The following is a 16,466-nucleotide window of genomic DNA, read 5'->3' as shown; positions in this document are numbered from 1 at the left end:
TTACAACGGCATGATCAGGAAAAATACCGATGATATTCTGGAAGCTCTGCTTGAAGTGTTCTACAACTACAGATCCTGTCCCAGGTGGTCTATAAAAGCATCCGATCCCATTTTCGACCGATCTTTGCTACTCAGTTCTCCCCAGATTAATTCACATTCAGTATCCGTGATAACCTCGCTAGATTTTATCGAATATTTTACTGCAATAAACATGCCGCAATCACTGGCGACTAACTTATCCTTACGATAAACATTCCAGTTTGAACTTAGGATTTCGTTGTCATTGACGTCTGGCTTCAACCAGCTTTCTTTTCCCAATAGTATCTGTGCATTATAACTTCAATAAGTGGTACTCATTCTGAGACCTTTCCTTGGATGCTCCTGCAGTTTACTGATATCATATTAATCTTTTCTATCTCTGATCTGTGAGGACCAAGATTCTCTGAGGTCACTGTGGCTGATTTAACAAGAAAATCGTGTTTGCTCCCAAGGGAGCTTCTGCTTCGTCTCTTGTGTACTGGTGTGCCTGTGCAACTTTCCCGTTCTTAGATACAGATTATTCGCCGAGCGAGCTGTTGCAGATCATTGTTAAATATAAAGGTAATACAGCAGAATACTCCGAAAGGAACGCATTTGGTATACGTTCTGGACAGGAAGACTAGCCTTTATTAGGTAACGTATGTTGCTTCGCTAGACCTAGGGCATCTACTTCTACACTAGGTGATCAAAAGTATCCGGGCACCTCGCTGAAAATGACTTACAAGTGCATGGCACCCTCCACCGGTAATACTGGAATTCAATATAGTGTTGGCCCACCCTTAGCCTTGATGACAACTTCCACTCTCGCAGGCATACGTTGAATCAGGTGCTGGAAGGTTTCTTGGGGAATGGCAGCCCGTTTTTCACGGAGTGCTGCACTGAGGAGAGGTATCGACGTCAGTGGGTGAGGCCTGGCACGAAGTCGGCGTTGCAAAACATCCCAAAGGTGCTCTATATGATTCACGTCAGGACTCGGTACAGGCCAGTCCATAACAGGGATGTTACTGTCGTGTAACCACTCCACCACAGGCCGTTCATTATGAACAGATGCTCGATCGTGTTGAAAGATGCAGTCACCATCCCCGAATTGCTCATCAACAGTGGGAAGCAAGAAGGTGGTTAAAACATCAATGTAGGTCTGTGCTGTGATAGTATCACGCAAAGCAACAAGAGGTGCAAGCTTCCTCCAAGAAAAACTCTACCACACCATAACACCACTGTCTCCGAATTTTACTGTTGACACTACACACACTAGCAGATGACGTTCACCGGGCATTCGCCGTACCCACACCCTGCCCTCGGATCACCACATTGTGTACCGTGATTCGTTACTCCACACAACGTTTTCGCACTGTTCAATCGTCCAATGTTTACGCTTCTTACACCAAGCGAGGCGTTGTTTGGCATTTACCGGCGTGATCTGTGGCTTATGAGCAGCCGCTCAACCATAAAATCCAAGTTTTCTCACCTCCCGCCTAACTGTCATAGTACTTGCAGTGGATCCTGATGCAGTCTGGAATAGCTGTGTGATGTCTGGATAGATGTCTGCCCATTACACATTACGACCCTCTCCAACTGTCGGCGGTCTCTGCCAGTCAATAGACGAGGTCATTCTATACGCTTTTGTGCTATACGTAGCCCTTCACGTTTCCATTTCACTATCACATCGAAAACAGTGGACCTAGGAATGTTTAGGAGTGTGGAGATCTCGCGTACAGACGTATGACACAAGTGATATCCAATCACCTGACCACGTTCGAAGTCCGTGAGTTCCGCGGAGCGTCCCATTCTGCTCTCTCACGATGTCTAATGACTACTGAGGTCGCTGTTATGGAGTAACTGGTAGTAAGTGGCAGCACAATGCACCTAATATGAAAAACGTATGTTTTTGGGGGTGTCCGGATACTTTTGTTCACATAGTGTGTGTTACTTGTACTTGAGTTAGCGTCCGTTATTGATTTGACTTCTGGAATACTTACTGCATCTCCTTTGGTGAAGGAATTTCGGAAACCGTGTTTAGTAACTCCATTTTAGTAGTACTGTCATCGTTAACTTTACCACTGCTATCATACAGTGAAGCTATTGACTGTGTGTTGCCGTTTATGTACTTCACGTGCTCTTTGGAGATTCTGCCAGATTTCGAGATAGCGTTTCACTGAGCAAGCTATTAAAAGCAACTAGCATTGAAGATTGCCCTTTCAACTTTCTATGAAACATCACCAGCCTTGGAGGTTTTATGTTTTTTTCATAATCTGACATGCTTTTCAATGCTTCTATCACAGTGTCCTGATCTATTTTGTGTACCATGGAGGATCCGTTCCGTCACTTATTAATTTGCTTGGTACGAATCTCTCATTTGCCGTCAATATTACGAGTCCCCAAAAAAGACATAATTATTTTGTAAAAGATTTATACTTTCAAATTGATTACAAAACAACCTTATCCATTTCGAAATACTCTCCATTACAACTAATACATTTGTCCCAACGGGGCTTCCACTGTTGGAAATACTTTTTGTAGTCATCAGTCATCATTAGAAATGGCTGACAGCTCCTCCCTCGTTTTTGTCTTGACTTCTTCAATGTCGTCAAATCGGTGTTCTTTCATGCCCTTTTTCATGCGTGTAAATAAGAAAACGTTACACGGAACCATGTCAGCATATCAGACAAGTAAGGTGTGTGGGGCAGCGAAACCATAACATCTTTGTCCAAAAACTGTCTAACAGATACGGCTTTGTGTTCTGGTGCGTTGTCGTGGTGGTAGAACCAATCTCCTGCCTGCCGTAAATCGGGTCTTTCCTTACGAATACCGTTGCGCAATCTTCTTAAAATTTCCAGATAAAAGGTTTGATTGACGGTCTCACTCTGAATGAACTACGACCTTGGCACCAAAAAAGCAAATCAACATTTGGTCGATGTTTGATTTGGTCTGACGACAGTTTTTTGGGCGGGGTGACGATGACGTCTTCCATTGTATTGACTGTTGGTTTGTTCCTGGGTCGTAACCATAGTACCGTGACTCATCACCAGTAATGACCTTTGACAGAAAATCTGGATCCGTTTCAAGCTGCTGTTTGAAGTCACGACATGCTTCAACTTGACGTTCCTCTTGACTGTTAATCAGAACCCGAGAGAACCCGAGAAACAAACTTGACAGCAACCCTTTTCATTCCCATATCTTCCGTCAAAATTCACTGAACCGTGCTCCAAGGTAACCCACTGATCTGTGGCAGTTGATCAATTGTCCATCGACGGTATGTGAGCAGAAGCTCTCGAATTTTATCAATATTTTCGCCGATTCGGGTTGTTGGTGAAAGTCCAGAACGAAGTCTGTCACCAGTCGGCATGTCGCCATTTTTAAGTAGAGCAAACCTGTCGCACACTTGACTTTTTCCCATAGCGTCTTCTTGGTAAGCTGTTTACAACAACAAAACAGTTTCAGCAGAATTTTTACCCTGTAAAAAAAAAAATTCAGAGTTGTACGTTGTTCACTCAAACTTGCCACCACAAAAACCGAAACAAGAACAAAACAGCGCTAGCAAATAGAGTCATTTCAGCTGAACAGGACTAGCCAGGACGACAACACAGGCAGCACTGAACAGGCAATGAGTTGCGCTATACACGCATACCGACAAAAATGCGTACTACACAAGCTCTCCCCACTGCAAAGTCATTCCGGTTTGTTTTGTGTAACCCCCTCTTGTTGTTGTTGTAGTCTTCAGTCCAGACACTGGTTTGATGCAGCTCTCCATGCTGTGCAAGTTTCTTCATCTCAGAGTAGCTACTCGACCTACATGCTTCTGAATCTGCTTAGTGTAGTCATCTCGTGGTCTTCCTCTACGCCCGCATCTCGTGGCCGTGCGGTAGCGTTCTCGCTTCCCACGCCCGGGTTCCCGGGTTCGATTCCCGGCGGGGTCAGGGACTTTCTCTGCCTCGTGATGGCTGGGTGTTGTGTGATGTCCTTAGGTTAGTTAGGTTTAAGTAGTTCTAAGTTCTAGGGGACTGATGACCATAGATGTTAAGTCCCATAGTGCTCAGAGCCATTTGAACCATCTCCCTCTACGATTTTTACTCTCTGCGCTGCCCTCCAATACTAAATTGATGATCACTTGATGCCTCAGAACATGTTCTACCAACCGATCCTTTCTCTTAGTCGGGTTGTGCCACAATTTCCTCTTCTCCTAAATTCTGTTCTGTACCTCTTCGTTAGTTACGTGATCTACTCAACTGAACTTCACCATTCTTCTGTAGCACCACATTTCGAAAGCTTCTATTCTCTTCTTATCTAAACTATTTATCGTCCACGTTTCACTTCCATACATAGCTACACTCCACACAAGTACTTCCAGAAATGGCTTCCTGACATTTAAATCTATACTCGATGTTAACAAATTTCTCTTCTTCAGAAACGCTTTCCTTGGCATTGCCAGTCTACATTTTATATCCTCTCTACTTCGACCATCATCAGTTATTTTGCTCCCCAAATAGCAAAACTCAATTAATACTTTAAGCGTTTCATTTCCTAATCTAATACCCTCAGCATCACCCGATTTAATTCGACTACATTCCAATATCCTTGTTTTGCTTTTGTTGGTGTTCATCTTATGTCCTTCTTTCAAGACACTGTCCATTCCGTTCAGCTGCTCATCCAGGTCCTTGGCTGTCTCTGACAGAATCACAATGTCATCGGCGAACCTCAAAGATTTTACTTCTTCTCCGTGGATTTTAATACCTACTCCAAATTTTTCATTTGCTTCCTTTACTGCTTGCTCAATATACAGATTGAATAACATCGGGGATAGGCTACAACCCTGTCTCACTACCTTCCCAACCACTTCTTCCCTTTCATGCCCCTCGACTCTTATAACTGCCATCTGGTTTCCGTACAAATTGTAAATAGCCTTTCGCTCCCTGTATTTGACCCCTGCCACGTTCAGAATTTGAAAGAGAGTATTCCAGTGAACATTGTCAAAAGCTATCTCTAAGTCTACAAATGATAGAAACGTAGGTTTGCCTTTCCTTAATCTATCTTCGAAGGTAAGTCGTAAGCTCAGTATTGCCTCACGTGTTCCAACATTTCCACGGAATCCAAAATGATCTTCCCCAGGTCGGCTTCTACCAGTTTTTCCATTCTTCTATAAAGAATTCGTGTTAGTATTTTGCAACCATGACTTATTAAACTGATAGTTCGGTTAATTTCACCCTTGACAACACCTGCTCTCTTTGGGATTGGAATTATTATATTCTTCTTGAAGTGTGACGGTAGTTCGTCTCATACATCTTGCTCACCAGATGGTAGAGTTTTGTCATGGCTGGCTCTCCCAAGACTATCAGTAGTTCTAACGGAATGTTGTCTTCTCCCGGGTTTTTTTTTGACTTACGTCTTTCAGCTCTGTCAAATTCTTCATGCAGTATCATATCTCCCGTCTCATCTTCATCTACGTCCTCTTCCATTTCCATAATATTGCCCTCAAGTACATTGTCCCTGTATAGACCCTGTATATACTCCTTCCAGATTTCTGCTTTCCCGTCTTTGCTCAGGACTGGTTTTCCATCTGAGCTCTTGATATTCATACAGTTGTTTATCTTTTCTCCAAAGGTCTCTTTAATTTTCCTGTAGACAGTATCTATCTTACCCCTCGCGATATATGCCACTACCTCCTTACATTTGTCCTCTAGGCATTCTTGCCTAGCCATTTTCCACATCCCGATCTCATTTGTGAGACGTTTGTATTCCTTTTCGCATGCTTCATTTACTGTATTTTTATATTTTCTCCTTTCATCAGCTAAATTCAATATCTCTTCTGTTACCCAAGGATTTCTACTAGCCCTTGTCTTTTTACGTACTTGATCCTCTGCTGCCTTCACTATCTCATCTCTCGAAGCTACGCATTCTTCTTCTACTGTATTTCCTTCTCCTGTATTTGTCAATAGTTCCCTAATGCTCTCTCTGAAACTTTCTAGAACCCCTGGTTCTTTCAGTTTATTCAGGTCGCATTTCCTTATGTTCCTACAGTTCGCAGTTTCTTCAGTTTTAATCTACAGTTCATAACCAATAAATTGTGATCAGAGTCCACATCTGTTCCTGGAAATGTCTTACAATTTAACACCTGGTTCCTAAATCTCTGTCTTACCATTATATAATCTATCTCAAATCTTCCAGTGTCTCCTGACCTCTTCCATGTATATAACCTTCTTTCATGATTCTTAAACCAAGTATTAGCTATGATTAAGTTACGCTCTGCACAAAATTCTAGCATGCGGCTTCCTCTTTCATTCCTTTCTCCTAGTCCATATTCACCTACTACTTCTCTTTCTTTTCCTATAATCGAATCCCAGTCCACCCTGACCATTAAATTTTCGTCTCCCGTAAGTATCTGAATAATTTCTTTTATCGCATCATACATTTCTTTAATCTCTTCTTCGATTGCGGAGCTGGTTGTCATATAAACTTGTACTACTGTGGTAAGCGTGGGCTTCGTGTCTATCCTGGCTATAATAATGCGTTCACATTGCTGTTCGTAATGGCTTATCAGCGCTCCTATTTTTTTATTCGTTATTAAATCTACTTCGGCATTACCCCTTTGTATGTTGTATTTGTAACCCTGGATTCACCTGATCAGAAGTCTTGTTCGTCCTGCCACCGAACTTAACTAATTCCCATTGTATCTAACTTAAACCTATCCATTTCCCTTTGCAAATTTTCTAACCTGTCTGCCCGATTAAGGGATCTGACATTCCACGCTCCGATCCGTGTAACACCAGTTTTGTTTCTACTGATAAAGACGTCCTCCCTCATGTCTTTGAATTTAAGCCACATCTGACGTACACTTACATAGTTAGTGTGGAAGAAATGGAGACCTTCTCTTAGGAGGGTGTCATGAGAATTTTTGTCTGTTTTTTGAAAATGGATACACTTGGTGATTATAAATAAAGTTAAACTTTGAAACCGCTGCAGAAATAACACCACTGGTCAGAATGACGTCAAGTTGCAACAGAATGTTATCGGAGAAGGGGTAAAACGTATGGCAGAAGACAAACAGTTTCAAAATGTAGCAATAGATGGCACTGTAAGCATCATAATATAATAGTGGTCGTCTACAAATGACAAATGAATCATACAACAATGCCTAAGGCGTAAGTCTGACGTTAGATAAACTGTATTACTCAGTGTGTATGGCTGTACATGTATGATGCTGTTAGTTACGTAAGTCCATCCACCACGGCAAGGTCATATCGCATCGGATGGTGAAAATCAGTTTTTAATTGTCATGAGGCCAAATACCGCGTAAAAAGCGTCACTAAATCGGTTTTTAACTATCCTGAGGCGAAAAACCACATGAAAAGCATCAGTCACATCGGTTTTTAACTGTCCTGAGGCCAAAAATCGCATAAAAAGCATCAATCAAAATCAAATCGGATTATTAATTTCCGTGTGACTGGCGGAAAACGTTTTCAATATGCTGTCCACCGTTTTCTGCAACAAATTGAAATCGAGCAAGAGCATGTTCACAACTGATCGAAGTGTTCCCGGGGTCACGTTCAGAATGTGTTTCTCAATGCGTGCCTTCAGTACAGCTAATTTTGCAGTCGGAACACTGCACAGAGCATCCTTCAGATAGCCCCACAGCCAGAAGTCACACGGATTAGGATCAGGTGATCGGGACGGCCAGGCTGTAGGGAAATGGCGGCTGATAATTCTAGTATTTACGAAGCGACGCTTCAGCAGCTCCTTAACTGGATTTGCAATGTGCAGAGGTGCGCATCTTACATAAAAATGATCCCATCCACACATCCACGATGTTAGAGAGCTGGAATGACGTGGTTGTGCAAAAGACACTCTCAGCGCTTACCAGTGACGGTACAGGTAACAGGACCGGAAGCACCTGTCTCTTCGAAAAAATATGGCGCTATGATAAACGATGCCGTAAATCTGCATCACACAGAGACCTTTTCAGGATGAAGTGGTACTGGTTGATTTGCGTGTGGATTTTCCGTTGCCCATATTCGACAATTCCGCGTATTGACATATCCTGTCAGATGAAATTGGGCTTCGTCTGTCCACAAAATCTTCCACGGCCAATCACTGTCCACTTCCATGCAATCAAGAAATTCTAAAGCAAAGGTGTACCTTGCTGGCAAGTCAGCAGGAAGCAACTCATGCACATGGGTAATTTTCAATGGATAGCAAAGAAAGATGTTTCATAGGGTTTTACGCACCGTGCTCACGGGTATGTCCAATGTTCGGGCAATTCTCCGTGCACTACACGTTTGCACACCACCACTCGTCTCCTCCTCCATTGCTGTGGCCACTTCTTGCACTGACGTCGAATCAGTTCGTTTCCTCTCTCTACCAGGTTGCACACCAAACGAACCCGTATTTTTCGTATTTCCGAATCATTTTCTGCAGAGCCACGGAAGCCATTGGACCAACGCCTTTTTTCAAACCCTTCAGTGTCCGGAACTTCTGCAGAGCGACGTGTGCACAGTCATCATTCTTGTATTACAATTTTAAAGCAGAGCACGATCCGGTATTGAGACAGTCATGGCGAACGTCGCAGACGCAAGAGGAGGAAAAGCCGTGACCCGGCTTTTTTATACCAACTTCAATGGGTCGTGCGCATGACAGGTGTTTTCATTTACATATTCTCACACATACAGCGTCACTATTAATCAATTTTCCCACAGTTTTTTTCTTCTGCCATACGTTTTCTCCCTTCTCCGACAACATTGCGTTGAAAGTCTCTTCGGGTTTGCTGCCGGATCCAAAAATCAACTTGACTCGATATTTCGGCGATCCAACTGTTCGCCATCTTCAGGAAATGCTGCTTCTGCTGATGAGTCCCGCTGAGTTCTCAGCAGAAGCAGCATTTCCTGAAGATGGCGAACAGTTGGATCGCCGAAATATCGAGTCAAGTTGATTTTAGGATCCGGCAGCAAACCCGAAGAGACTTTCAAGACTTATTACGCCGGGAAAGCCTACGTAGTCACAACATTGCGTTGCTTTTTATCGTCATTCTGTCCAGTGGTGTTATTTCTATAGCGTTTTGAAAGTTTGACTTGAATTATAATCATCCTGTATTTTGCTTTTATCTTTTATGGATTTGGATGTTACAGTATTCAGACTCGCTACAACGACCTTGTGGTAACAAATCCTTGTGTCTTACATGATGCTGCCCTTTCGCTCGGGATTATTTGTTTCCAAGAGATCACCTATGTTTTCATAATCATTCGCAGTTCGAGTAGGCGCATGAACTTATTGCTCAAAATAATTTTCGGAGAAAACATCCAGTAATATTTCCGACGATGTTTTTATGCCTACCACCAACTTTTAACGTGTATTTTATCCAAATGTTAAGCGTAAATTGAAATCGCCTGCAGCTACAACTGTATGAGTCGAGTATCTATTCGAAATGGGACTCAACTATTCCTTGAACCCTTTGTAGGGCGGCGGGTGGAATTAATTGTTTATATAAAAATGTAGAATGTAATGTAGAAAAGATGCATTTTCCGGCCGATGCACCATATGTGGGGCGGCAGGTGGAGTTAATTGTTTATATAAAAAATGTATGTTGTTTGTTCTTCCCAGCCGATGCACCATATGTGGGGCGGCGGGTGGAATTAATTGTTTATATAAACATGTAGAATGTAATGTAGAAAAGATGCATTTCCCGGCCGATTAGCAACATATGTGGGGCGGCGGGTGGAATAATTGTTATTATAAATGTTCCTATTATTTATTTAATGCTGTTGTTTGCCGTTCTCAACACTGGCTCTCTAACTACAATATTGGCAACCAGAAAGTGATTAGCAAAAGGTGAAGCCTGTAATTAGAATTCCTAGTGCCCACTTCATCTGAGAAATACACTTATAGCTACAGCTTATAGCTCTGAGGAATTAGGAGATTGTCTGGGATTCATAATCAAAAACGATTCTGTCTAAAATGTTCACTATATTCTGAAAGTCACAGACCAAAAAGAATCCACACAATCCAACTACCAGAGCAGTTCAGAGTTTAATGCGCTGATGCAACTATAACTGCCCAAATTAAATGTTTAAGTGAATGCTCGTCATAATTTGATGATAATGTTCATCAAACACCACGCTAAATAATGGTAGAATGTTTGTCCCGCGACAGCACGTGAAAATACGACATACGCAAACTGAAAATAGATCATTAAAGTCATCCCAGAATTAACACTTCATTCGAAAACGATTTCATGGTTACGCGTATCCCGAGTAACTTATTACGGCATCCGAGGCTGTTTATAGCAATGATACCGACGCGACGCGACTCCCGGCGCAGGTGGTGTGGTATTCAGCGTCTGGAGAGAACTGGGGCCTTTTTTTCTCGCGCAGCATTCTTATACATAAAGCCGCGGTGCGGACGGCTAAGGGAACGCCTGGTCAATTCCGCTCTCCCGACTAGCCGCTGGGCTAGTAATGCACCACCTTAAGTTATTGAATAAATCATCGCTTCCTTTGCTGATGGCCGATAAAGCTCTCAATTTAAATGTGCATTCAGCACACAGGTAAGTAATCATAATAAAAGTCTGACGTGGCTAAGTCAAATATTTTGGGCGAGAGAATTAATTTAATTACACTACACGCAGTAGACGAGCTCTGAACTTGCCCTTTGTAGATACATTATCGCTATAATTTTATAGTTATTCAATTGAAACTTCTCACATCTTTATGATTATAGCGGATCTCCCTTCTACTTAAATTTAAACATCCTAGCCTTATTTATTAGCCTACTTAATCTATCTTGCTTCCTTAATTTCTAAGACAAAAACCAGAAAATCATGAATTTCAACTAAAATTTTAATTTGTGAGATCCAGAAGACTGTTTCTACTAAATTATTATGAAAAAGGAATCTAAATATAAATTTTTAAGTTTCTAGCTCTTTTCTGTTGCGCCAATGATTTTTACAGAAAAACATCCAAATTTCGAAAATGATTAAAGTTATTGAACTGATATTCAACACATATTGATATAGTATTACTCCTGACATGCTAGAAACGTTTCAAGTTATTTACTTGATTTTTAAAGTATTGCGCAACATTTATGACGCCAGAGCTAGTTACAGCGGACTAGGCTGGCACACAATGGAACGACTGATGTGAATTTTATACGGCGTGAGTAGGCTGCTTCCCTACACCTTCAGTAACTATAACATCAGATTCGAGGTGTAAATATGTAGCCAGGAAAACGGACACAAAATACAATTTGAAAACACGAGAGTCATGCATCATTACACTGGGAGTGCATTCTAAAGAAGGCAGCTGAGACTGGAACAAACCGAGACAGTTTTAACGGAGATCAGTGGTAAACACTTAGTAGAGCAAGGGGTGAGCAATGGATGCTCAGCGAAAGTGAAGACGGACGCTTGGTGCTTGTAGGGAAACGGAAGCGACAGTTTCAGTCGTGATGTCAGTCCCTCGCACCACTTGATGTCCTGATGAAGATGGCGGAGACGCTGTCGAAAGCTCTACTGTTTTATTCGAAATTACGCGACTTACACTACTGGCCATTAAAATTGCTACACCGCGAAGATGACGTGCTACAGACGCGAAATTTAACAGACAGGAAGAAGATGATGCTGTGATATGCAAATGATTAGCTTTTCAGAGCATTCACACAAGGTTGACGCCGGTGGCGACACCTACAACGTACTGACACGAGGAAAGTTTCCAACCGATTTCTCATACACAAACAGCAGTTGACCTTGCCTGGTGAAACGTTGTTGTGATGCCTCGTGTAAGGTCGAGAAATGCGTACCATCACGTTTGCGACTTTGATAAAGATCGGATTGTAGCCTATCGCGATTGCGGTTTATGGTATCGCGACATTGCTGCTCGCGTTGCTCGAGATCCAGTGACTGTTAGCAGAATATGGAATCGGTGCGTTCAGGAGGGTAGTACGGAACGCCGTGCTGGATCCCAACGGCCTCTATCACTAGCAATCGAGATGACAGGCATCTTATCCGCATGGCTGTAACGGATCGTGCAGCCACGTCTCGATCCCTGAGTTAACGAATGGGGATGTTTGCAAGACAACAACCATCTGCATGAACACTTCGACGACGTTTGCAGCAGCATGGACTATCAGCTCGGAGACCATGGCTGCGGTTACCCTTGACGCTGCATCACAGACAGGAGCGCCTGCGATGGTGTACTCGACGACGAACCTGGGTGCACAAATGACAAAACGTAATTTTTTCGGATGAATCCAGGTTCTGTTTACAGCATCATGATGGTCGCATCCGTGTTTGGCGACATCGCGGTGAACGCACATTGGAAGCGTGTATTCGTCATCGCCATACTGGCGTATCACCCGGCGTGGTGGTATGGGTGCCATTGGTTACACGTCTCGGTCACCTTTGAACAGTGGACGTTACATTTCAGATGTGTTACGACCCGTGGCTCTACCCTTCATTCCATCCCTGCGAAACCCTACATTTCAGCAGGGTAATGCACGACCGCATGTCCTGTACGGGCCTTCTGGATACAGAAAATATTCGACTGCTGCCCTGGCCAGCACATTCTCCAGATCTCTCACCAATTGAAAACGTCTGGTCAATGGTGGCCGAGCAACTGGCTCGCCACAATACGCCAGTCACTACTCCTGATCAACTGTGGTATCGTGTTGAATCTGCATGGGTAGCTGTACCTGTACACGCCATCCAAGCTCTGTTTGACTCAATGGCCAGGCGTATCAATGCTGTTATTACGGCCAGTGGTGGTTATTCTGGGTACTGATTTCTCAGGAGCTATGCACCCAAACTGCGTGAAAATGTAATCACATGTCAGTTCTAGTATAATGTATTTGTCCAATGAATACCCGTTTATCATCTGCATTTCTTCCTGGTGTAGCAATTTTAATGGCCAGTAGATTTTATTCTGTCTTCATTGTCATTTGCCTAATTGTGCAGGGGATTGCCCTCTTTCGAGCAGTTGTTCCCACGTGTTATACGTGGTGGCGTCCATTGGCGTTTCTGTCAATTTGCAGGGTAAGCCGATTCTAAGCACCACGTACTGTGGCTCACTGGCGTACGCGCCGCCAGAGATCCTCAAGGGGACTCCGTACCACCCCAAGGTAGCCGACATTTGGTCACTTGGAGTCATCCTGTTCGTCATGCTCAACAAGGCGATGCCCTTCGACGACACGAACGTGAAGCGGCTGCAGGAGCAGCAGATGGCGCGCCGGTGGAAGTTCCGCTCCAAGGTGGCCAACATCCTCAGCGACCAGGTCAAGCGGCTCACGACCTCCATGCTGGAGCCCGAGACCAGCAGGAGGTTCAACATCCAGCAGGTGAGTTGCCAGCGCCAAAAATGACATCCGCATACTGGCAATCCGCACGGAATCCTCGAACCACATTTTGATGGAACTACAAAATTATTTCCTGGACCGGCTGCCTAGCAGTTGCACCTGAGAGATAAAGTTTTATATTCGAAGGAATGGGATTCATATCCCCATACACGCATTCTGATACACATTTACTGCGGCTTCCCTACACAGTCATTAACAGCTGAATTGGGCACCTTGTTATCAGCCTGTTGTACACACCTTTGCCCTGATGACTGTGACAGCTAGCAGGGCACCGACTCCACGAGACATCAAAATCATTGTGATTAAAATTCTTCTGGGTATTATGCCACGTCATTGCTAAAAACTAACAACAATATTAAACTGAAACGGACGTTTTGGCCGAATTGCAACGGCCTTCCTCAGGGCACGACTGGTTTTCCAAGGGGATAGGTGCTTCTATTTATTACAGACTATCGATGTCTGACGTCACTGTTGTAAAACTTTTAATTGGTCCTGTGATATGATTGGCTGGTCATGACGTAACGGAAGATGGAAGGAAAGAGGCTATTCGTGGATGTCCATGTCGTCAACGATTGGTAGCTGTCCGCCAATCAGCGTTCGGCTCCTGGTCGGCAAGTTTTCCACCTGTTGTGCGCAGAAGTGGACTGACAGTTGCTCTGCAGGTGTTTGTGCAGATATGTCCGTGTCCCGTGTAGCTTCTACCCCGCGACCGCTAGCGGCCCGTTGGACTGGGATGGCGGGCAGCCAGGACGCCGGGAGTTTGTAGCCATCTTCTCTGATGATGTTATCAGGCTGCTTAATAATTTCGATCGCCTCCAGTAGTTTGGATTCTCGCATCCACGATTCTTTCGCCAGTACTCGGGCTTCTTGGAACCTGATAGGTTGCCACAGTCAAGGTGGTGTTCCGCGATCGCCGATTTATTATGTTGTTGTAATCGTACATTGCGTTCGTGTTCTGTTGTTCGTAAGCTGACAGGTCTCCCTGTTTCTCCTATGTAGGCAGCTCCGCACTCTCGCCGTAGTTCGTAAACACCTGCAGTGTTAAGATTGTTGACTACATCCTTGGTGGAACTTATCATTTCGTGGATCCTGTGACTTCTTCGAAAAATTGGTTTGAAACCTCGTCGGCGGAGGACGTTGCCTAGCCGCTCACTGACGCCTTTTACATACGAGAGAAGCTTCCACTGATACACTTACCAGTCTTCACAAGGCGAAGTTCTTAGCATAATTCCAGGAACACCGCCACTGGTCGTCCAAAGCATGGAAAAAGGTCACACGGAGTGATAGGCAGTAGTACCTGTTGGTAGACACCCACGGTACTGTTCAACTGCCAATAAGAGACCTTACAGACTGGTGGTGGCGATATTCTTGTGTAATACACGTCCACGTGGGGTGGAAAGGGGCCTCTGGAACACCTGCCATCATCTATCACAGGCGAACAGTACAGGAACCTACTGTCCGATCACAGGAATCCTTTCGTTTGTTTGCAGCATCCCAGAGCCGTTCAGTACATTCAGTAAGACACTGTACCACGGCATCACTCCCTGATTGTGTCAGAATTGCTGGAGTTAACCTCTACTGATATGAGGGAGCTTGCATGAGGGTATCCGGCGCTACTGACACACTTCCAGAATAATACTCACGACTTCAATCCGGCTGTGACCAATTTCAGTGAGTTTTGGACTGCAAATCAGTGCTCACAATGGATACTGAGGATGGCCTAACAATGATTTTGGTATAAGAACGTAGGCTTCCGCGGCCGGTGTCATAGTGATTAAAATTCTTCTGGTTATTATGCCGCGTCATTGCTAAAAACTAACAACAATAATAAACTGAAACCGACGTTTCGGCCGAATTGCAACGCCATTCCTGAGGGCACGACTGGTTTTGCATGGGGATAGGTGCTTCTATTTATTACAGACTATCGATGTTTGACGTCACTGTTGTAAACCTTGTGTGGGCCAGTTCTTTTCTGTACGCTATAGTAAGTGGATGGAGCTTGAGATGACCAACAGTTAGTTGGCGAGCGATTTGCCGCAGTGTGTGGCGCTGATAAAATTCGTAATCGTCGATCATGACCTTTGTCATCTACACGTGGTTGATCAAGTGAGCTGAAACAGTCGGTAGCAGTTCCCCACAATCTAGGCATTCACGTATCACCCTTTACAATACTGCACATGAAAAGCCCAGTATATGCTCGATCTCAGAAATAGAGTGTTCGACGCATTCGACAGCAACGGTCTGGCTGTGTCGAATGCTCTGATATCGCGCTTCGCCGAGCTATGGGGAGACCTCGTTAAGACACTAGACTAGCTGTTAAGGAGACTAGCTTCCACGTCAACTAAGCTGACAGTTGATGGTTGGAGAGACAACATCACAGTTACATGTAGTCTGCGTAAACCAGTTACGTTGGCCACTGATGCATCATGTATGCAGATGATGTTAACCCATTCAACATCAGCTAAGGCCTGAAGGTAGTGTACCGAAGCACCGAAACTGGTAGCCATACAATAAATTATTTCATAAGGACGGCTGTTGGTGTTTCATTTTCATACAATGGCGAAAGGCCGTAGTCCCCCAGACCTCCAGTCACAAGGATGGACGTACAACAATATTTAATTTCTGTGTGATTCTACTAGGTGACTGAAGGCAAACACCGGGATGGTTCTTAAAGAAAAGACAAAGCCTATTTACTTCCACATCCTTCGCCAACTTGTCCTCTCTCTCTCTCTCTCTCTCTCTCTCTCTCTCTCTAATGGCTTTGGCGTCAATGGGTCGTTGAGGCCAAATCTTCCTTCCACTTTTTCCCTGAGTACTTTGCCAGATTGTCTCACAGACATCTAGCGCAGTATACGAATGCACGTTTACTCTGCAGTATGAACTGACGAAATTCTCTCGGCATCAGGTACACGCTAACAAGAAGAAAATAAATAAAATAAAATAAAATAAAAAATGAAAATAATAAATAAACGAAAGAACGACGCAACACGAAGAAATTATGCGAATGTGATGGAAAACAGTAGATGTGATGCACGTGTATAGGCAAACGAGTCACCACAGTTTCATAAAAATTGGATGATTTGTTCAAGAGAAAG

General features: G+C 43.8%; 1 protein-coding gene across 1 annotated transcript in view; it reads left to right on the top strand.

The window, feature by feature from the left end:
* Window positions 1-16,466, top strand: part of LOC124606443 (testis-specific serine/threonine-protein kinase 1-like) — a 79,579-nt gene that overhangs the window by 38,299 nt on the left and 24,814 nt on the right. The window contains exon 3 of the mRNA XM_047138425.1: window positions 13,051-13,353. Coding sequence (XP_046994381.1) covers window positions 13,051-13,353 — 303 coding nt within the window. The remainder of the gene's footprint in view (window positions 1-13,050; window positions 13,354-16,466) is intronic.

The sequence above is a fragment of the Schistocerca americana genome, chromosome 3 (genome assembly GCF_021461395.2).
Source record: "Schistocerca americana isolate TAMUIC-IGC-003095 chromosome 3, iqSchAmer2.1, whole genome shotgun sequence".
Classification (NCBI taxonomy): Eukaryota; Metazoa; Arthropoda; class Insecta; order Orthoptera; family Acrididae; genus Schistocerca; species Schistocerca americana.
The sequence above is the reverse complement of the archived record's forward strand: the minus strand, read 5'-3'. Positions and strand labels throughout refer to the sequence as shown.